The 22,487-nt window shown below is 42.0% G+C and overlaps 2 protein-coding genes across 14 annotated transcripts in view; one reads left to right on the top strand and one right to left on the bottom strand.

Moving 5' to 3' along the window:
• Positions 1-5,618, bottom strand: part of WAPL (WAPL cohesin release factor) — a 151,580-nt gene extending 145,962 nt beyond the window's left edge. For 2 of the 3 annotated variants that reach the window (XM_065639093.1, XM_065639099.1), the window contains exon 1: positions 5,116-5,399. The gene's annotated coding sequence lies outside the window, so the exon portion shown is untranslated. Of the gene's footprint in view, positions 1-5,115; positions 5,400-5,469 lie in introns of those variants that run through there. The other variant, XM_065639094.1, reaches the window with a different exon arrangement.
• The window catches only part of LDB3 (LIM domain binding 3), a 128,297-nt gene continuing 111,418 nt past the window's right edge, over positions 5,609-22,487 (top strand). For 9 of the 11 annotated variants that reach the window (XM_065639112.1, XM_065639110.1, XM_065639109.1 and 6 more), the window contains exons 1-2: positions 11,973-12,066; positions 12,173-12,298. In XM_065639112.1, the coding sequence (XP_065495184.1) occupies positions 12,206-12,298 (93 nt within the window). In that variant the 5' untranslated portion in view covers positions 11,973-12,066; positions 12,173-12,205. Of the gene's footprint in view, positions 5,819-11,972; positions 12,067-12,172; positions 12,299-22,044; positions 22,302-22,487 lie in introns of those variants that run through there. The other 2 variants (XM_065639102.1, XM_065639103.1) reach the window with 2 other exon arrangements.

Here is a 22,487-nt window from a genome sequence, read left to right as displayed (position 1 = left end):
AGGAAGGCGTCCAGGAAGGTTTTGAATGTCTCCAGAGAAGAAGACTCCACAACCTCCCTGGGCAGCCTGTTCCAGTGTTCCGTCACCCTCACTGAGAAGAAGTTTCTTCTCAAATTTAAGTGGAACCTCTTGTGTTCCAGCTTGAACCCATCACCCCTTGTCTTACTGTTGGTCGTCACCGAGAAGAGCCTGGCTCCATCCTTGTGACACTCCCCCTTTATATATTTATAAACATTAATGAGGTCACCCCTCAGTCTCCTCTTCCCCAAGCTAAAGAGACCGAACTCCTTCAGCCTTTCCTCATAAGGGAGATGCTCCACTCCCTTCATCATCTTTGTTGCCCTGTGCTGGACTCTCTCCAGCAGTTCCCTGTTCTTCTTGAACTGAGGGGCCCAGAACTGGACACAATATTCCAGATGAGGTCTCACCAGGGCAGAGTAGAGGGGAAGGAGAACCTCTCTCGACCTACTAACCACCCCCCTTCTAATACACCCCAGGATGCCATTGGCCTTCTTGGCCACAAGGGCACAGCGCTGGCTCATGGTCATCCTGCTGTCCACCAGGACCCCCAGGTCCCTTTCCCCTACACTGCTCTCTAATAGGTCATTCCCCAACCTATACTGGAACCTGGGGTTGTTCCTGCCCAGATGTAAAACTCTACATTTTCCCTTGTTATATTTCATTAAATTTTTCCCCGCCCAACTCTCTAGCCTGTCCAGATCTCGCTGGATGGCAGCGCAGCCTTCTGGCGTGTCAGCCACTCCTCCCAGCTTGGTGTCATCAGCAAACTTGCTGATAGTACACTCAATTCCCTCATCCATGTCATTGATGAATATATTGAATAATAGTCCTACATGAATCAGGCTGTTAACTGCACATATCTATAGCCCTAATTTTAAATAAATTCCTTCCAGTCTTCTATTAGAAGGTAGGTGAAAATTGTGAGTTCTTTTGCAAATTGCTTATTCATTTGCTAATGATAGAAGGAACAGATCACTGAGTCTCCTGCCCACTTACACAGCATGGGCGAAGGACAGCGAAAGTCAGAACTGCTAAGCCATAAGCACTCACACATGGAAGGGTCTCATTTACTGGAGCTGCTATAGTTTGGGTAAATGACAGTGTAAATGCACCCCAGATCTGCGCTCCTCTAAAATTTAGCACTTCTGTCTGAACAGTCACATCTAAGTCACCACAGAGAAATACCACCTACACAGCCCACCAAAACCAAAGGTAATATCTTGTTATTGGTTGTCATCAAGCAAAGGCTCGCAGAAGGCCACACTCCTAACTAGTTTATTTCTGAACTCAGAACTGTAACTCCTTCAGCTGGGCAAGGAATGATATCAGCCATCAAAAGCATTATCCTAGGAGAAAGCGGGTCTGTATTTTGTACACCAATGTATTTACTTTACACACTCATTTTCCTAACACCATAATTGGTGAGGAATCCCTCAATAGCTGAGGAGGCCAGGCTTGTTGGGCAGCAGTCATTCTTTCACGTTTCCATCTGTGATGGTTGTACCTTCGATTTACAGTTACTGTAATTAAACTGTGAGATAGCTTACCAAAATGCCTCATAAGCCTAATGAAATAATATTTCAGAAATTTATGAAAAATGAGGGGCTTATTTACAAGGGAAACAATCTTTCTGCGACTGACCTGAGGCTGAAAGGCTAATGCAACAGTTGTGGAGATCGGATTGTGATTAGAAGAAAGGGCAAAAGACTTAGAGAAAGACTTGTGGAAAACCCAGACAGAACTATCCCAATTTCCCAGGAAAGGAAATTGCCGAGGCTGGAAGGAAACTCATGGGTCAAAAGCAAATCACACCAAGTGAGTCACAGAGAAAAATGGACAGCTAAATCTACTGGTAAGCTTTTTCCCGAAAGCAAATAGGATTGTTCGCACAGGATGGCCTGGACAGAGTAGTCTCTGTCTTCAGCTTTCTGTACTAAGTGGTGATCCTGAAGGTGTTTCACAGAACTATTCCAAGGCCATTGGTAGGTTAGCAATGTATTTTTAAAATATTATTTAAAATGCAAGTTTAATACTGTCATTAGTGCTTGCTAGAAAAGGGAAACAGAGGATTTTGTCCCTCCAAAAGACAAGCACAAGTTTCTGGGAGCAAATTTGTAGTCTCTTTTAGAGAGTTCTGAGCAGGTAGAGCTCCCATACTTTCAAATTCTCTGGCCTTGAGTGAATTAACGAGCAATACAAAAACTAGTGGATATCACCCTGTTCCAAATAAAAAAAATTCTGAGATAAAACTGAACTGCCACTTATCAGAACAGGATTATGGGCCAATTTTCAGTCATCCTTGCTGATGTGTTTACCAGGGACTAGAAAATCAGGTTGCTAAAGCCGTTGTAAAGTTCAGGTACAAGCCCTTAAATCAAAATACGATTTTTCCTATGACATGTAGAATGGAATAATAATCTAACAGGTCATCACCCTATTAATAATAAAATAAACATAATTTCTCTCCATCTGGATCACGTTTTCCAACCTAAGTCATCAATTATGTTTCTTTCCAAGGCTTGCTCATCTGCAGGAGAACTACTTCTGGTCATGGTGCAGCTTTTTTAGTTCAAAGAGGTTTTCTAAGAGACAGCAGATTCGATGAGGAATTCATCAAAGGATAACAAAGAGCTCACCATCAGAGTTGGTTAGCATCAGCATTTGTAAATAAAGATACACAAACTTTTATTAAATTGATTTGAATAAATTTCTTACATTTTACCATACAATTTCACTGCTGCCTTAAGACTAATGTAACAGGCAACGGTTCACAGTTCTGATAACTGTGTAATAAGAAGCAATTCTAAAAAAATAGTTTGGTATTTCCCTGGCTCAGGGGATCAGTAGCCCCAAACAACCATTTAAAAATCAATTTTCTAATTGCTTTATTAAAAGGTGAATTGAATATACTTCTGTCAACATCAACACTTTTTTTCCCCAAATTAGATGTATAATTTTAGCTAGGAATTAATTTTGGAAAAAGTTATATCTAATATGTTGTTGAAAATTACCCGATCTACAAAGCTGACTGTGCATGATGCTATGGTATGCTTTTATGCCTTCCACAGCAGTCATCCCATTATTTTCCATATTGTCATACTTTTTGGGGAGGGAAGAAAAAAGAAAAAATGTTGCAAGGATTTTGTTTTTGTAATCCATGGTAAAACTGATCTGCTCTATTTGCAAATTGCCTTAGATCTGACAAACCTATAATATAAACCGCATTGTCTTGTAGTAGTTATTTATACCTTTAATGCTCCATGAAAAACAATGTATTCAGGCATTTGACAAGATGCAAAATATTTCCTTTGGGGAGGTAAGCTGACTTGTCAGTGGAATATTTTTGCCACTACCATTAAGTCACAATCCACACGAATGTGAACTTTGGTCAAATATAAATACAGAAATAATTTAGATCATTATTTCCTGCCCCAGTCTGTGCAACCTGTGCGTTGGAGCGAAAGAGCCCACCTAATGTGCATCACAGTCAGGTGCACATGTGGAATAAACAGACTTTAGGTTCCATAAGAAACACTAAACCCCAACTGCAATACTTTTAAGTAGTCTAGAGGTGTGCTGAGAACGTATTCAAAATGGTTGGTTTGTACTCCAATGATGCCACTGCTGGATTTATTCCTGCACACGACCTGAGAGACACTTTCATAGAATCATAGAATCATTTTGGTTGGAAAACACCCTCAGGATCATCAAGTCCAACCATAACCTAACTCTAGCACTCAACCATGTCCTTAAGAACCTCGTCTAAACACCCTTTAAAAACCTCCAGGGATGGTGACTCCACCACTTCCCTGAGCAGCCTGTTCAAATACCTGACAACTCTTCCCATGAAGAATTTTTTCCTAATATCCAATCTAAACCTCCCCTGGCACAACTTGAGGCCTTTTCCTCTTGTCCTATCACTTGCTACTTGGGAGAAGAGACCAACACCCTCCATGCTACAACCTGCTTTGAGATAGTTGTAGACAGCTATAAGGTCTCCCCTCAGCCTCCTTTTCTCCAGTTCCCTCAACCCATGCTTTCATTCTAAAGGTTCTGTTACCCGCTGCCCTTCGAGACCCCGTGAACAGGAGGGGGACGGGATGTTCCTTCCCCCCGCACGGCTGTCGGGGCGCGGGAAGCTGCCGCAGCCGCCGCCCGCCGAGCGCGGCCCGGGACGAGGCGCCTGTCCCTGGTGCTGACGGGCCGCCCGCCGAGGACCCGCCCGCCGGGGACCCGCCCTTCCCCGCCACAGCCCTCGCCTGCGCCGGGATTTGTGCAGGTGAGCTCAGCGCAACTCCGGCTTGGCCGGGAGCTTCCCCGGCCCAGGGTGTTCTCCCGCCGGTGCGACTCCCCGGCGACTCGGGCGGGGCAGTGCGGGGGTTCAAGGGTTTCAACGCTTGGGAACAGGCTTTTTTTCTTTTAAACAAACTCATAAAGCAGCGTCTGAGGAAGCAGCCACCTTTCCGGAAAATACTTTTGGGCGCAGACTATAAAGCCTTCCCATAGCGCGGCTGAACAGAGGGATGTATGTAGCGGGTACCTTGGATCTTGACAAAACTCAGCAGCCACATGAAGTCGCCACGAGGCTAAGGATCCTAAATTCGGGTGGGCAATTGCGCCTTCATCCTTTTTTTTTTTAAGTTGTCTTCCAAACCCTTCGTCTCCTCTCGGGCTCTCGTTTTAACTTTTCCACTCAATTAAAACGACCATTACCTACCAATACCAGTGAACCACCAGGGGGGGGGAAATAAAAGCCCGTCACTTTCACTTTTCTTGAGAGGAAACCACCGATTTCACACGTTGCAGCGGTAAACGGGGGGCGAAGGCTGCAGGCTCGGAGCTCGCAAAGCATTAGCGCACATGCTTAAGAGCTTTTGCTGCGCGTGGGCAGGACGCCGGTTTCCCGCCCGCCCCGCGGGACCGTTGCCCTTGCGGCGCGTGCCGGGAAGCCGGGGCAGCACCCGCCTCCCGCGCCGCCTTCCAGAACGTTCCAGCTCCCTCCGGGGGGGGATCCCCCGCGCTCCCCCCCGCCGCCATTTCTCCCCTCGCCGCTGAGGGCAGCCAGGCGCGTCACGCTCGGCGCCTCTTGGATACCTGCTCCCCCGGCGCTCAGCCGGACCGCTCCCCACAGCTTTGTGTCCCTTCCCGCTCAGCCACCGACGCCATGAGGTGATCTCCGCTCAGAAACGGAGTTTTGAAGAGCGTTCGGGCACCGCGGGTAGCGGTTTCTCGGTTAACGGTCGCTCCGTAACCGCCCGCGGCGGCAAATCCCCTCACGCTCCTCCTCGCGGCCCCCGCCCCCTCGCGGCGGCCCCAGGGAAGCCTCCGATCGGCGCCTTCCCCTCAGCCGGCGCTGGCGGCGCCCGGTGGGCACCGGCGCCCCGGGCACGCCACGCCCACGCGCGGCGGAGGCGCCCGGAAGGGCCGCGGGCGCTTTAAAAGCCGCACCTTGGCGGTAGCGGCGTTTCCCTCGCCCCGGGAGCCGGCGGTGTGGGTGGTGCGTGCCGCCTCTCCCGCTCCCTCCAGCCTCCCCCCTCACCGGGGCCGCCCTCTGGCTGCGGGGGTGGAATGTCCGTGGGTGCGTGTGACCGCAAGCGCCGCCCGCCGAGGGCAGCTGCGGCTCTTGCGGGGGCGGGGACCTCCGCTCGCCGGTCCTCTCGGGGACTCGGCCGCGCCCGCCGATACCCACCCCCGCGGCTGCGGCACGGTCAAGCGGTGCGCGGCCGGAGGTGGCGGTGGGCTCCCGGGCGGCCTAGAGTTACCGTTACGCTACTTGGGACCACTGCTGGTGGGCAAGGTGGGTCGCGCCGCGGCGCTGAGGGAAGGAGCGGCGCCAGGGCGAGGGGCCGGGCTCTGTCACGCAGAGCGGGCCCGGGGCGGCGGGGACCGCCCGAGTCCCGCAGCCTAGAGAGGGCGCATCTGCCGGTGCTCCCCGGTTCGGGGGTCAGCGGAGCGCCCAGCGGGTGGGAGGCAGGTGCTGTGCTGAAGAGGGCTGGCAAGCAGCTGCAGGCTGGGAGCCACTTGCTCTCTTTAAAAGTCTCCCTGCAAGTTTAAAGAGTTTCTCTGGTGGAAAATGTTACCCAGTAAAGACTTTACCGCGAAAGCAGAAATGAGTAAGTGAGTCATTTGGCTGAAATCTAACTAAGATTAAACCTTGCATCCTTGTGCATATGGACACATGCGTAGAGGTGCACTGCTACATCAGTGTGGTGTAGTCATCCCTGAGGAATCTGTGCAATGGTGAAATTGCACTGATGGCACAGCATCCCTCTCCTAAGCCTGGTTATATGGTCGTTGTGCTGTGCTAAACCTCAGGCTCTCTGGAGCCAAGCCAACACTGTAGAAGTCCTGTGACATCAGTGTCACAGCTCAGTCTATGTGGAGCTGACAATAATCTGCACTTAGCCTCTTCAGCCATTTTTGTGTGTGTTTGGATTTTTTTTCTTTTGCTGTCTTCTCCTGTAGGCCAAAACAGTCAATTAGGATCCTCTGCAGCAAGACACAAATTACAGCAGTCACAGGGTTGCTATAAACTTTCCTGGTTTCAGCCCAGAATTGGAGAATAATGATATAACCAGAATGGCAACATGTTTTGCAACCTTCTCGTTCTGGTTCAAGTACCTATATTAGAAACTGAGTTCTGCATTTTGATCCACTTGCTGCTTTTGATTTGTTCTGTGACCTAAAGCTGGTAACCTAAGCAGTATGGCTACATATGTAAAAAGGAGATGGTAACAACAGGTGTTTAGGTGTTTTTTACCTTGAAAAAAATAAATTTGGTATCTTGGCAAAGTAGGTGTCATGGAAGTGTTTAAGTATTTTATGTTGTATTGGGTGCCTTTAAAAACAATGGCTGAAATGCTGGTAAGGTGAGAACTTGGTAACATACGCTTAAATCTTTTTGTAATACAGAGGTAATAAAGTCTTTGTAAACAGTCTGGTCAGGTGTCTTTTCCTCTTGCCTTTGCTTGGTAACCTGCCTCTCCACAGGTATGGTTTCCAGTTTAGCATAGTTACCAAAAATCTTCAAGTCTTTTAAAGATAAGTCTGACTATACTATGGTGTATACACATTGTTTTGTGATAGTGAAAAAAGGTTATGACAGGAAAAAAAAAATGGGGGGAGGAAAGTGTGAAATGGCATTTTTCTGCAATGGTGAGAGTAGTCATGGTGAAGGATTTAGTGGTGAGGGTAGGCAGCAAATTTGATTACCTGGTAAGGTAATACTGGCAGCAGCAAACAGCCAAAGAGGGAACAGTGTGAGTTGCATTTCTGAAGGCATTGTATTACAGAGAAGGGAGATAATATTCCATCATTATATTGCTCTAGCAAATCTCCCCAGGAATACTATATTCTGTTGAGGCCCACAAACCACATTACTAGAAAGGTATCGACAGAGCAGAATTTGGTAAAGCCAGGTGTGATAGAAAACTGAGCTTCTTGAGAAAGATAAAAATACAGGAACGTAGGATAACTCGATAAAGGGACTAAGGAACTCAGAAATACAAGGTTCAGTGAGAACTGAAGGATTTTGATTAAATGGGCAAAACAAAGCTGTATGTGGAAGTACAAGCAGGATTAGCTCAACTTTGTTCGGAGCTCAGCAGTGAAGGAAAGGAGATGGCAATGAGCTCTTTTGCATTGTAGAACAGTCTTGCTTTGGGTGGAATCTTGAAATTGTGCTGAACTTGTGGGAAAAAAAATCTTTGCTCTTAGTAATTACTTGTATATTGAATTTGACATTGACAAGCTAAGAATTTGGAGGTAAAAAGCTTTTACATCTCTAATATGTCAACTTCAAATTCTTTAGCACTGATTAGCCAATATTATAGTAAATGTGCTGGTTTGCCCTGTGGATTGCAATGAAGATCAGTCCCCAAATACAGCTGTTGTTTCCTCATTATTGGGTTAATTAAAAAATTTGGAAAACTCTAGGATTGCCTATCTGACATCTGATTCAAAGCTGGGTTTTCTTCATGCATGTGTCTAGGTGAGTAGTTTCTTCACACACTCCCGAACCATTCTCCTGACCTTTCCATTCTTCTGAAAGAGTGTAGATATTCTTATTGGGGACAGTGCGGGAATCCATGGGACAAAAAGGACATGTTTGTCAAAAAAGCTGAATTCTGCCTTCTCATATTGCCACTCTCTCAGGTGAGGGAGACTGAAACAGTGACAGCCAGTGTTTTTGTCTAATTTTTTTTTTTTTTTTTTTTTTAAGGAAGGTCTGTCTAGCTGGTTGGAGATCTTTTTGTCAAAGAAGAAATTATAGTTTATTCCACTGCAGGGCAAGCCTTTCACTTGCCTGAAGAAAAACATTAAAGGTGGTTGAAACCATGCCCTTGCATAATCCTGCTTCATATGCCAATGATACTTAGTCTATTGCAGATCAGAAGTCAAACTCTCAAGCAATCTACTTCCGAAATGCTTAATGATACAACCTTGTTGCTTCAATAACAGTAATTCAAGGCTCTTCTATGAGCACATCTATTACGGCAGCTAAAATATAACCAATGAGTAATGTGGCCAGCTTAATGAAGTGATAGCAACTTGAACAATTGGAATTTCCATTACTTGTATCCTTCCACCTTAATTTAGCATTGACAGTATTGGTGTTTATTTCATTCACTTAATGGCCATGCACTCCCAAGCATGCAGTTGTAGCTTTCCTAATGTCAGTTCACTGTAACACAACATGGTCTCCTAGCATATGTGAATTGTTTCCGCCAGTGTAATGTCTCTGACGTAGCTGTGGAAGGGCGACTCTGCTCAGGCTCTGAGGCTGGAGGTGGCAGCGTTCTCCTCTACTGTAGAGTCTGCAGAGCCTGGTACCCATCCAGCTTCATTGCAACTGTTCCCATCAGTCAACTGGTGAGCTCTGAGGGGGACCTGGTGAGCTCTGAACAACTCTCTGTTTTGATATCTGTAGAGAAAATGTCACCCTGCTCCTGGAATGTGGTTTTATTTTTTTTTTTCTTTAAATGTCACTCCTTACACCAGTGACTTCATCTGACTCAGCATAACTTCTGTCTGAGGGGAGGGAACTGTAAGCAAGTCATAGATTTTGACATAGCTGGAGAACGCAGGGGAAAAGGCACACCAAGAGAAACAAAGTACTGTTATTAAATGATTTTTGGAACAGTCTAACAGGCAGTTATGTAAAACAACTAGAACCTAACCTAAACATCACAAGCTTCTGAAAACAAGGGCATTGTCTATTATGTATGTACAGTTTATTTCATTCTCAGGTTTTCTGGAAGGTTTTGCTGAGGTTTATGCTGGTAGCCATGATGGCACTGTACCTGCTGCACCATCCCAGTTCCCTGGATTTGCTCTGGATGTTTGTGAGAACACTCATGTCTCTCACCTTTGAAAACAGGGGAGTGGATCACCAGCTTTCTTATTTAGAGGCTGCTTGTATTAAAAGTCTGTAGAAGACAAGTAAGACCTGTGCTAGGAGTGTCCCCAGCAAGTGAAACAGTGACTACAGCATGAGCTTCTTCAGTGTTTGCACTTCAGTATTAGGCACAGAGCTTTCTGCAGACAGAGGGGAGACAAACACAAGAGGGAAAGGACTTAGAGAGACCTGGAGAAAGAAGACCGTGGAATATTCTTACTGCAAAATGTACCTGGTAGTGATAGCGCAAGCACATGAAAGAGCTATGGTCCTGATGTGTTGAAGGGGAATGTTGGCCAGGGCACTGTCACATCATCTACACTTTTTTAAGTGCCAAGTTGTGCAAACACAGAAACCAAAGGAGTAGGAACAGTTTAACGTGAGGACCTCAGTTTAACATTTCATTCAAATGACAGTGCCATTACTGAGATTACCACTTCAGTTTCCTAGTATACCACCCAGCCTGAAGGATCTCAGACCCTTTCAGATGTCCTAAACTGATAAGCAAATGGCATCTTACACATGTGAAACTGGGATAAGAACCACATAGTGTTTGATTAAGCAGCATCCCTGTTTCTCAATGCATAGCTCTGGTCATCTTGATGTCCGTGCAGTTTTATTCTGTTCTGAGTTTTGTTCTCTCACTCCCTGCACCCCTGCAATGCCTGAAGATTTAAGTATAGAAAGGTAACATGCACAGAATTCACAGTCCATAAAAGCATAACTGCTCTTTTAATACTTTTTTTTCTGTGATGCTGTCTTTACTAGTGAAGCAATGACTTGCCATGTTTGTCTTACTCCTGTTTTTATTCCATTCTGCTGAACCCTTGAAATGGAGCCAAGAAAGATCACTAAAAAACAACAGTGAATTTGTAGGAAAAAGAAAAGGAATAGTGCAGTGAGAATTTACCTTTAATCTTTTTTGTGTGCATTTTAAAAAATAAATAAAAATATTCAGTACCAGAATTTAGAAAGAGACCTACTGGATAAACTGGCAGGCCTGAAAATTCTGCTTTTTGAAGTGCAACAGGTTAGTTTTGTCTCTTCTCAAAGTAATCACCCTAACATCACTAGTTGTGGCCTCATATAGGGTAGGTTCCAAATGCTCTTACTGTACGTGTACCCTCGAGGTATTTGTGAGACATCAGAAACTCATTTTCTTTTCAAGCTGTGTGTCGCTATCTGCGTTGATTTTGGCCAGTTCTGGCTTAGTGCAACTTTTCGCTCGTATCTGTGTGAATTGCTGTGGTTTAATTTGGACCTCTGACTAAAAAAATATGGTTATGTGGTTTAGTCTAGCGTCTGTGTGGATCATAATTATTCCCTTTTGCAAATTTTTTTTTACCACTGTGAATACTAAACAAACACTTCTATTGCCTCATGGTTTTGAAAAATTATTGACCATCTCCTCAGATAAAAACTGAGGCCCTGGTAGTGTTTGCTCTCTGCTGTTTCACTGCCAGTTTTTCTCTCAAGTTTTAAAGTAGGTGTATGGGCAGGGTGACTATTATCAGTGTTCAAACTGAGCTACCTCACTATAGTGCATCATGTAGTTTTCATGAGAGTAGAACCCTTTTTTTTTTTTTTTTTTTTTTTTCTCCCCTCCCTCCACTTTAATATAATGGGAATTTCTTTGTAATTGGAGAGTAAAGACAGATGCTGTGGAGATACAGTAGAGTGGTTCTGGAGGTCCTGCACATATTAATGACCTGAAAGGGGGGAGCGTTATTTAATGTTTATAGGTTTTATCCTGAGAGCAAAAGCTTTTTGTGTATATATGTAGTTCTGCAACAGCTTTACCTCTTCCCCCTTGTTCTTTATACTTTAGCTATTCCCAATCTAAGGCAGAAATATTATCCAGCATTACTGAAAGTAAAGTTTTATAGAACACCTAACAACTGGAATATCAACTATGAAAAATCAAGGAATGAATTAAGGATGCAGTTAGCTAGCTATTTGTATTCTTAGCCTTCCATTTAAGTGTCATGCCTTTTGAAGACTTATATCAAAATAATGAGATAGGTATGTAGTGAAACTATGCTTTTCCCACAGAAATTAAATGCTGATTAGAAATAACCCATATTACCTCAGTCTGCATTCAAAGAGAATAGATTTTAATTTTCCCTTGAGAAAGCAAGAGCTATAGAACCAAGAGCTAAACACGTGATGCTAAACGTGTGTAGTATATTCTTTTTCCAGTTTAACAAACCAACAAAAAAAGAGGGTGAACACTTTTTTTTGGTGCCTTTCCTGCTACATATGGAATATGTAAAAAGAACTTGTTTGTAGTACATTATACATCATGGTGAAATAGACATGTTCTGAAGTAGACGTTACAAATGGCTGTGTAGTTGTTAACAGGTTAGTAGAGAGATTTGAGTGTTGGGATTTTAGCATGGGATTTTGTTTGCTTGTTTTATTACAAAATGTGTTCTGCTCATATAGTGACTGAACACAAAGAGGGGCTTGAGAAGCCTAGAAAGATCTGTCCCCTTCCCTGGGGGCTATATTAGACCTCTGAGTCATGAAGTCTTTGCATAGTAGGTGTCTGGTTACAAACCTTTTATGGGCCCTACTCAGCTGAGATATCAGCATCTGCATTATAGCTCCCATCTATTCTTAGGTGATATCCCAGCACGACTGAACAGGCAAGGCAGAAAGATAATTGCTTTCTTTATATAAAACTCTTCCCTTTTCTTGTTTTTTTTTTTTTTTTCATGCTTTCTCTGTCTACCCCATCCTTCTGTTCTGCAGTGCCTTGTTGCTGCCTTGTGAAAGAGGTACAAAATGGCTTACAGTGTGACTCTGAATGGACCTGGACCGTGGGGTTTCCGACTGCAAGGGGGCAAGGACTTCAACATGCCCTTGACCATCTCCAGAGTAAGTGAGCAAAAAACCTTTGTTGAGCTTGATTAGGTTGGAAAATACCAGTGAACTAGTCATATGTACACTTTGAACTGGCCTATGAAAATAGAGGATGTTTGCACCTAGGTCTGAATAAAGAGAATATAATATGGCCTTTAAATATACCAGTTCAAGGTACAACCTGGCACTGATGATGCCTCAGGAAGACAGTTCTGGTCAGTATATTTTTTATGAATGACAATACTGTCTTTTAAAAATAAGCTTCCACTTCTATTTTGTACAGTGTTGACTCTCTTTTTCTGCTGATAGGGGCCTCACTAGTGCTGTCTACTTGAGGGGGAAAGGAGTAGAACAACTATGAATGGGAATATAAAATTATGTTTCTAGAAAATAAACGTATAACTTCTTGTAAATTCATGAAGCCTAGGTGTTAAAACCGGATGAAGATGAGGATACATGTCCTCTGTTTTGGGAGGGAGCAATAATTGGGTAAAATTAGATACATCAAGCAGAAGACTCATTAGTGTTTCAAATACGGTCTTAAATTATGCAGAAGCCTTCCATTTTCAGCTGACAAACAGCATGTGATTTAATAATTAATTACCTGGTGTATCTGTCAATTACAGATTAGTCCACTTATTTCCTAGCCATCTTTTTGATTTTTGTTGTTTGTTTGTTTTCCTAAGAGCAATATTTTAAGGTGTTGCAGTGGAGTGGTTTTATTACCTGAATTAACTCAGTTTCTTAAACGTTTTAAACATTAAATAGTTTTCAGGAAATTTGTAAGCGTTTCCCTTACCTACCTTTCTCTTATCAAACTAGATAGTTCTATGTAACTTCTGGTTTGGGAACTCTGCTTTCTAGTACTTCTTGCAGCTCTCTCCTCTGTTTCGTGGGTTTTTGGTGATGTTTTTTTTTTTTAATCTCCTGCCTCTGACAGTCTCAACTCTGTTCCAGAATGTTCAGATCTTTTTAGAGACATCTTGGTTCCTCCACCAATCACCTGCAGAAGGCTTATTTTGCAGAGCAATGACAAGAGAGGTTACTTACATAACAGTGTTTAAAGGGAATACCAGAATGATTTAATCAGACAAACAAATAGAATGCAAATAAGAGGCCTGCTTCACAGCTAAAAAAGCCACCTACACTACTTTGGAAACTTCTTTTTTTCACAATGAAAAAATACAGTCTGTTAAGTTGTAGGTACCAAATTGATATCCCTGCTACAATCATGATTCAAAGTCATGAGTGAGCTTCTGAAATCTTAACTATGTTATTCCATATTCATACTGTGAAACTCTGTATTATTTGATCTCCCTTATTCTTATGCACAGTATTCCTTTCTCTGAAGACAGAGCCACATTTACCTTAATATTATGTCCTATGATGATGATAGGAATTTGTCATAACCCCTTTTGCAGAAGCAGCATAGTAATTACAAAGAAGGCTGCTCTGTCAGTGTTATGGAAAACAAACACACAATAAACAACCAAAAAAACCTTCTGCCCTTAGAAATAAACTAATTTCATAAACTTATACTAATTTCACTATGATAAGTAGTTTTGGTATTTTTTTTCCTTATCCCACCCAAGGTAAGTACAAAAAGATGCCAACATATTTCCGTAGGCATTTGCATGACACTTTGCAACCTGCACTGTATGGTGTTTATTTTTTTAATAAGTAATTCAGTCATACCCAGAGGCTGTTAGTCAAGGGTTGTGGCACTTGCACTGTATATGACACAATCAGAAATGAAAAACCAGTTGTTTCCCAAAGAACACATTGTCTCAAATGATAATCTCTTGAAGTATACTTAGTATGCCCAAAGGCTGTATGGTTCTTATGGGGCTTTTGAGAGCATATGATGAGCAGGAGTGAATCTGCAATGGCTGGATTCCCAGAGATGCGGAGGAATTACCTCTTTACACAGCTGGCTGCATTGCCTGCAGTAGAAGTGTCAGAAAGCAGTGTTAACTGTTTTGAAGTCTTTCCCAGTGAGGCCCAGTTTTTTGTTGGGGGTGTTGCTTTGGGATGGAATTGGATTTTGCAGCCTGCCTTAGAGGGGAAAAGCAGGCATGCAGAAATGAATGAAACCTCTTTCGGGGGGAGCTGGAGTAGGAATGCCTGCTGGTTGTGGTATTTTTTAATTGGAACACAGTGTAATACATGGCTTTTGATAATATGCTTAAAGTCTATTTTTTCTTAAGCATCTTTCACATAAATATGTCTCCAAACAGATCAGATACTCCCATTAATAAGCATTTTGCAGTCATAAGTGAGTTGAGCTGTGAATTTAGACCTAATTGCAATCTTACCATGGGGGAAGAGGAAAGCTGTACTTATGTTCTCAAGATATTGTTGGGGTGGGATGGAGAGGAGGAGGGAAGATAACTGTGAAGAAAAGCCCCTTCTTAGGAAGGGCACACTGCTCTAAATGTTGCCAGTGGATGCCATACACTTACCTATGGACTGGCTTTGATCTGCAGCTGCACTGAGATGGGATTAGACTTTCTATGTGCAAGATGAGTCCTAAACCCCAAACACTTCCACTTCAAGGGTCTTATAATTGCTTTTAATACCAGATGTACCATGGCCTTTTTCCCTACATATGCTTGGTATGCCTCTATGTAGGCAGATAGAGTTTACATGTGGACATGCTCATTATACTCTAACTACCCCCAAGCAGTGGGAGGGCCATAGAGAACAAAAAGGTTCATCCTTTTTTGTGGAGGCTCTGTGCTCTTCTGTCATGCTGCAAGTCATACCATGAGAGAGTTGCCTCTGAGCTCCTGAGGAAGATGATGGCAACAAATGGTGACAGCAGGATCGTTTGTCCCATTGAGAGTCTTATGCCTACATGTTTCCAAGCACCTTCCCAAAAGGGGAAGCTAGTATTGTGCCAGTATGAAGCTAGCCCACACCTAAAGTGGGCACCCTGGATTTAGGTACTAGAGCTGTGGCTTAGCTGTCTGTTGACCTGCACTCTGTCAGCCAGCCCTGTGCAATTCCCACTCAGCTTGCACTTCTCCACCTGAGAAGCAGGGGAGAAAACCTGAAGGTCTTTGAAGCCTACTGACAAAAGCACGATATAAGATTGTGGCATTGCTTAATGCTTCTCTTCATGAAAATGCTCTAAAAAACAGCAGACAAGGAAGGGAATTACTCAGAGCTGCTTAGAACAACTGTTCTGTTTTAAAGGACTCTTTAAAATGCTGTCCAAGTCATTGTATATTCTTCCCTTCAGATAGGTCCAGGTGATCAGCTCACTGCTGCATATTCAATAGCATATGACACAGGAGTCACAGTCAGTCATCTGGGTGACAGGTGAAGATGTGTCCCCTTGAAATGGATTGTTCTGCTTATCTGTTCTTTAGACAAAAAATAAGTGCCTGACTTATGTAGGGGGGTGGTGACAGGAAAAGAGGAGATGAAAACAAGTAGAGAATAGTTGAGGTCAGTCTGCACCTTTCACACTCCTTTAACAATAGCATTAGAAAATAGTCTGGGAAGATTTTAAAAATATTTTTCCAGTCCCCGCCCTGCAGACCATTTTACCCTCTAGAACAAATTCTGTCATGAGATGTCATGGGCAGGTAGCAGAGGTAGGAAAACAGTATTGACAGACTTACAGTAAAAGCTGAGCATCTGTCAGTCTTACTGAAATGAATGAGACTTGCAGGTTGTTGGCAATGCTAAGAGCTTTCACCAGTGGCACGATCACATGCATAAATCTAGTCTTTCCAAATTGGCGTGGGCAGCAAACCATGAGCTGTCTGGAAGCAAGCAGAATTCATTAATTTTGTAGACCTAATCCTCTCTAAGAAGGCTTTTAGGCATAGTTAATTATCTAAGTGCTGTGTTGCCATGTTACCCAAGATGGTGCAATTGTACATGGATGGATGCAATAGCAGAGCCTCTTCATGTATTTGTGAATGATTAGTGCTGAACAGCAAGTTTGTCTAGTGAGGCAGACTATTTTGCAGGTGATGCAATGAGCTGAAAGGTATGCAAAAATTATAATTATCTGAGATGGAAGAAATATTATCCAGAGCAGTGCAGTAACTCATGACTGGTACATTCACTCTGTGATTATCCATACAGTTTTATGTTTCCTAATAGAGGGTTTTTTAATGTTTCCTGGGTTCCAAACCAAAAGCCAGATCCTGAAGAAGCTGAAATTAATAGTGTTTAAACAAAACAAAAGTGTTAGAGAATTATTTTGGCTTTATTCTATTAAGTGAGGAAGAAGTTGAAATCTTGTGATGACATGAGTGCAGTGAGGGGAAATGGCAAACACTAACAGGAAAAAAATGAAATTAGCTGATCTGCAAAGTTATTCTGACACAAGCAGCCTGAAACAGCTCTTTGGAGGGGAAAAAAACCCCAACCTATTCTAGCATTTCATGTCTCTGAAGGAACAGGAAGACTTTTCTGACATTTATTTGGCTCTTTCATTTTACCAGCATGTTTTCCTGATTGCTTCCTGTCTCTCCTCCACTCCCTAGCATACCTATGTCAATCTCTTGCTGTGACTGTGCTTCCTTTAGAGGAGCTCTGTGAGTGTTCATTTCCCATTGGCCTTACTGTACATGGGTGATCAGTGCCTTACAATACGCAAGTGATGGGCAAAAGGAGTCCCTCTTGGCTTTCTTCTATTCTCGGAGGCAGGAAAACCTCAGATTATCTGGGTTAGGTGCTATGCATTCTGCAGCTGTCGTTTGGATGGCAATGTGGTGCTGTACATAAATTGTAATCAGAAGAGTGAAGTCTACCTGTATTGACTGAACTGAAGACATTTATCAAGCTCCCTTGAAATGCTGATTCCACATCACCTGTTAAGCATCCATCTCTTGTGAACTGAACTGCTGAGTAGTTGTTCTACAACTGCAATTTTGAGAGGTTTTGTTTCATCTGCAAATGTGAAGTCCTTCACAATACTAAAAGCCATAGATTAGTATTGATAATGGTTGATATTACACAAAACTATCAGGTGAGTCTCGTGTCCTGTAAAAGCCTTCCTTTTTAACTACTGTTTTCTTTTTCCCCCAAAACTCAAATGGCACTGAGTCAACTTCTGAGAGGGAGAGTGACCCATTTAATGTAACGACCATCTTAGGTCTAGATAAGCTGTAGTGATTTCTTATGCATGGCTGGTTTCACATCCTTCCAGTCTTCTACAGTTTAACTCAGAATATTTCCTAGTGAGAGGGAAACAAAATACTTTTAGGTCAGCTTTTAAGAACACTCCAAAATGTTCCTATTTGTTGTTGATAAAACAGCTGCTCTGTGGATGTCAGCATTTCTCTGAGATAATCAGCTTAATTTGTAGATCAGTTCTTGAGCAACGGAGTCACCCCATCTGAAGTTATAGCATTCTGAATTTTATTACATGCAGCCATTTGTTATATGTATTGATGTGTCAGTATCATGAGAGAATGCTTGTTACTTTAGATGGTATCTTTGCTTTCAAACTAATTTGCAAGCCAATTCTGGTATGTTCACAGCCAGAGTTATCAGAAATTATTGCATTTCTGTGAGCCTAAACCCTACAAGTAACTCCTAAACCTCCTGATTTGGTATTGGTTATTTGAGATGTTCCAGTAGTCAGTATCTACACTATAAATCACAGTTCAGTATGTAGGGCATTTGTATTACATCGTTGCATCTCTTGTCAAACATGAGTGCCATATGTATATTGGACAAAGAGGGAGGGAGCATATTCTCTAGTTGTATTGTTTTTGCATTATATTTATTGGGCCAGAGAAGGAGATGGGTTCTGGGGCCTGAAAATCAGAACACCCCTGGATACTGGGGACTCAATTCAAGTCTACTCTCTGAATAAAGCAGAAAAGGTTTAAACTTGACTGTGCAAGTGGTCTAAGATTAGTTATTCTGAGGTAGGCAACATTCCTTGTCTTGATCAAAAATACCGTATCAGATCTGAGGGGTAATCCTAGTAGATGTTTCACCAAAGCTGCAAATACTTTGAGAAGGTTTGATTTCAACAAATACCTGATTTTTGTAATACAAAACAGTTGCAGCACAAGATGTACTATTTTGTCCTTTCTGGTCAATCATGATACAAGGAGCTTTTGTTTTCTTTCCTTGCAGAAAACATTCTGAAAAATCCATGCAGCTTGTCGTTGTATCTCAGGATTTTGGGGAAAAGAATCCTTTTATTATTCTTTTTATTTAAATCTTAGTATCATAATGCAAAGTGATTTGAATGCATGTACTGTACTCAACCAAATAACAATCATGAAGGATAAGGAGCTAACTACAGCTCTTGGTCAAATTATTTCTCCTTTAAATAAAGTGTGTGCTTAGAACTGAAAGGCAACCCCTATTCTCTGTGTGATTAAAGTAATCACTAAATACTAAGCTCACTGCTGAAGGCCAGAGGTATATATGGAGTATTATGTACTCTGCACAGTATCTGTGCAGACATTATGCACAGCTCTATTTAAGGCTGTGTTTCTCAATTCTGTCCATGTTTTAAGTTTCAGGGGAAAAAAATAGCCCTGTTAGAATGTAGGCCAGATTAATATGAATAATGGACTGGAATAGCTGAGATACTGGCTTAATTGATGCTACATCATCAAACCTCCTGCTCTTGCTATTCTGACACACAATACACAACCAATGGGTTTGAAGCTCTTTCTTTATTTCACCTCCTAAATGTGGCGTTTCTTTTAGGGGGTGTGATTGTATCTAGATCATCAATGTTCGTGTGGCATTCTCCATGAAAAGTGCCCTGTGTATGAAATAATCGGGCTGAGCAGCATCTATGCAATTACCAACTCAGTTATAAATACTGTCAGTATTTCTTGGTGATAGCTTTACTACTCACGCCACAAAAACCACTCCATAGTGACTTTGTGACTTTCTTTCCTGCAAAAACGGGGGGAACATAACCCTTCCCTTGAGCAGGAGGCATAGTGTTAACTGTGAGAAACTGAGAAGTTCACGAGTAGGAGTAACCATAGTTATTGTGTCTTTATGGAGGAGAGGGTTTATTTAAGTAAGGAAAAGGGTCCACAACTCAAATGAGTTATGTTTTGGGTTTTTTTTTCTGGCTTTAACTTTTAACAGTGTTCCCTGGCAACATTCTGGTCTGACAAACTTCTCAGCCTTTGACCTAGAGTTTATTTAGTTGAGAATATAGTTGATGTAGTATTTCAGGAAGTCCTTAGATTTACTTAAGTATTATTAAAGTTAATAATTTTGCAGATCTTTTGGAACTAGTAAACACAGCAGTGTTTAAATTATGAATTTAAAGCTGCTGAACTGTTAGTGCTGTATAATTAAAATGCACAATAAGCTTTTTTCAGGTAGAACCTTTTATTAGTGTCTGCTGTCTAAACTCAGTAAATGGCTGTCTTCATAATGCAGCAGATAACCCTGTCATTAGCTCCATTCTGAATACATTATTGCAGAATGTTCTTCAGCAAGTGGACCACAAAGAGGGAAATTAGCTCTGCATATATGTTGAGAATAACTTTCTAAATTAGCAACAGCAGTAGTCATCTAGTCACTCTTGTTGTCTAATTAGTGGCATAAAGACCACGTTATTTTGTAACTCTATAAAATGTAGGTATTAAAAAACAAAACAAAACAAAAAAATCCCCCAAAAAACAATCTTCAGTACCACTCTGAAAGTATTAAAATGGTGTACAAAATGCAATGGTCTTTTTTATAATCTAGTATTTCTAGTGGACTGGAGCTAGCTGAAAACAATTTGATATAACTGATTTGTGTTTAGAAGTTTTTGCACGTAAGTACCTGAGATGCCACCATTTTAATGCACAATATGGCATTAAATAGTGTCCAGTATAATGATAAAAATACTGCTTTTCTTTTTTCACTGGGTTTTGTTGTAGGAAGAGGTCGATGCTCAATGTCCAGGTGAGTTATTAATCCCCATTGAAAGATCATGAGGAAGGAGGTAAATTTTTGCTGAACATGGTAAAAATCAATACTTGCAAGTTTTGAGCACAGAAATTAATTTAAAACAGTCTCTGGCAATGTCAGCTATGGTATGCTTCAAAATGAATAATGCTAATTGAAAAAGTATCGTTTATGCAGCATATTAAAGGGCTGTCTCTTCTGTACTAGTGTAATTAAAGCCTTAATAAAAGGTCACCTGAAAGCAAAATCTCAGAATATGCTTTTTGTTACAACTGTCTAAATTTTTTTAAATCCTAATTTGATGAAAGTATGTTATGATACTCAATAAATGGCACTTCATAAAGAATTTAATTCTTGCCAGTACGGAGTGAGGACGAGGATGTTAACAAGCGTGCTGCGACATTGTGTTAACCTGTAATTTACATGATATCATGGATTTAAAAGCAAACAGGTATCACCTGTCAAAATGTGCTGCATAGATGAGGAAAAAAATATGTATTTTACTTAGCTGCTATCATAACTTAGGGGCCTAAGTGAAATAAAAGCTCGATCATAGGAGCCATCAGCCTGAAGCTGGCCCTGAAGCTTAGTTCAGCCCTACTGTTCAGTATCATTTGGGAACAGTCCTAAAAACTTTCATTTTCAGGTCCATGAAGAGTATTTTTTTTTTTTCCCCCAAATGTGAAGTTGTTTCTGTGCTCTTCTGAGAGATTTCAGGAACAAGAGCACTCAGCTCTTATTTATAGGGGGAATAAAGAACTTTTTTTTCCACCCACTTACTCTGAGTGTAAGCAATCTGTGGTTTTGGGAATTAGGTACCATGAAAATAATTAGTTTTGAGCTTGCAAATGGATACAGATGACATCTTCAACATGCTTCATACAGGGTGACTCCTCCTTTTGTTAGCAGTGGCTGGCAGCCATTTTTCCAGAAAGTCTATGAGATCTTGCTCTTCTTTTAGGAAGATGTAAGGGGTCAAATGTCGTAAAGGCGTGTAAATCCCCTGGCAAGGATAGGGTTACTTTGTGCACTTCCCACATGCGTAGCTGGTGTTGTGATCATCTGTGCCACAGGTGTTCAGTGCCTGGACACGGTGCATAAATAGGTTTTAACCTTTCTCCAAAATCCTTCCAAATACACTTGATTTGTGGCAATGGCAGCTGAGGATTAGGAGGAACTCAGCCTTTCATATGCTCACACCATGTCCCTTCCTTTCCCTTGCTCAGGTCAAAATTTCAGCTGCTGGGCTATTTTGGCTCCCTCACTTGGTTAGCCATACTTGTTAATACATGTAAACCCTTCTTGTCATTAAAAGTAACAGTCTTAAGGGCACACACTTACTTTAAACAATCTATGGGTCTTCAGTTTAAAGCCAGCATTAGTGACAATTAGTCTTTGGTATGAAGAAAAATAACTGTAAGGTACGGTAGCCCTTATTATACCTGGTTAGGGTGCCATCCACACTCTTCAGAAGCCTCTGTGGGATTCTCATGCTATATTTAAAGCATCCTGTAAGTTAGGAAGCTATTTTGAATTGGAATGAATGCTACACTTACCTCAAGCTTCTGGAATGAGCCATGGTATCCAAAACTCCAAAAATACTACCTGTAACCCCAGATTCTGATACATAGTGCCAAATCAGAATGCTCTGGTATTAGGGTGAATTTGGGCTGCCTTTTCTTGATCCTGGGGGTCACTGCAACCATCCTGTTCTATTTGAGAATGTCAGCATTCTCTCCTTACCTAGTCATAGCTGGTTCGAAAATGGCCAAGGGCAGTTGGTACTAGAGCAGGTGTTTAAAAAAGCAATAGGCAGCTGAAACAAGATGCTCTTTTTCATGCATTGGCTAAGATTAACAACGCTAGGAAATAAATGCATAGTCTTTCTGCTAGTTTTTTGACAGGAGTTGCAAAATAAAAGTACCCTCCTGACTTGCTGTCAAAATTGCTTTCCTGTCTAGAAGATTCTTATCTCACTTGTTTGCTTAAATCATCTAAAAAATTATTGCAGATTAAATTATTTTGCCAGCTGTATGGGGTGGGGCGGATGAAGATGTCTCTATTTTGTGTCTGCTTTGCTTTCTTGATGACATGAAGTGGTCAAAAGCCTGTAAGTATCACGGCTTGTTTGAACAATAACAAACCAAACCTATTTTAACAGTTTAATTGTCTGCTGCTTGGAAGTGCTTCTTTTCAGTGTAATATTTCTAAAATTAAAATATATGCTGTGTTGCCATATAGTTGTCAGTAGTTCAGGATGAGTGCATGGAGTTGTGGGTAGCAGGCCGTTGGAGGC

This window comes from Caloenas nicobarica, chromosome 7 (genome assembly GCF_036013445.1).
Source record: "Caloenas nicobarica isolate bCalNic1 chromosome 7, bCalNic1.hap1, whole genome shotgun sequence".
NCBI classification, from domain to species: domain Eukaryota; kingdom Metazoa; phylum Chordata; class Aves; order Columbiformes; family Columbidae; genus Caloenas; species Caloenas nicobarica.
This window is presented reverse-complemented; position numbering and strand designations above follow the sequence as displayed.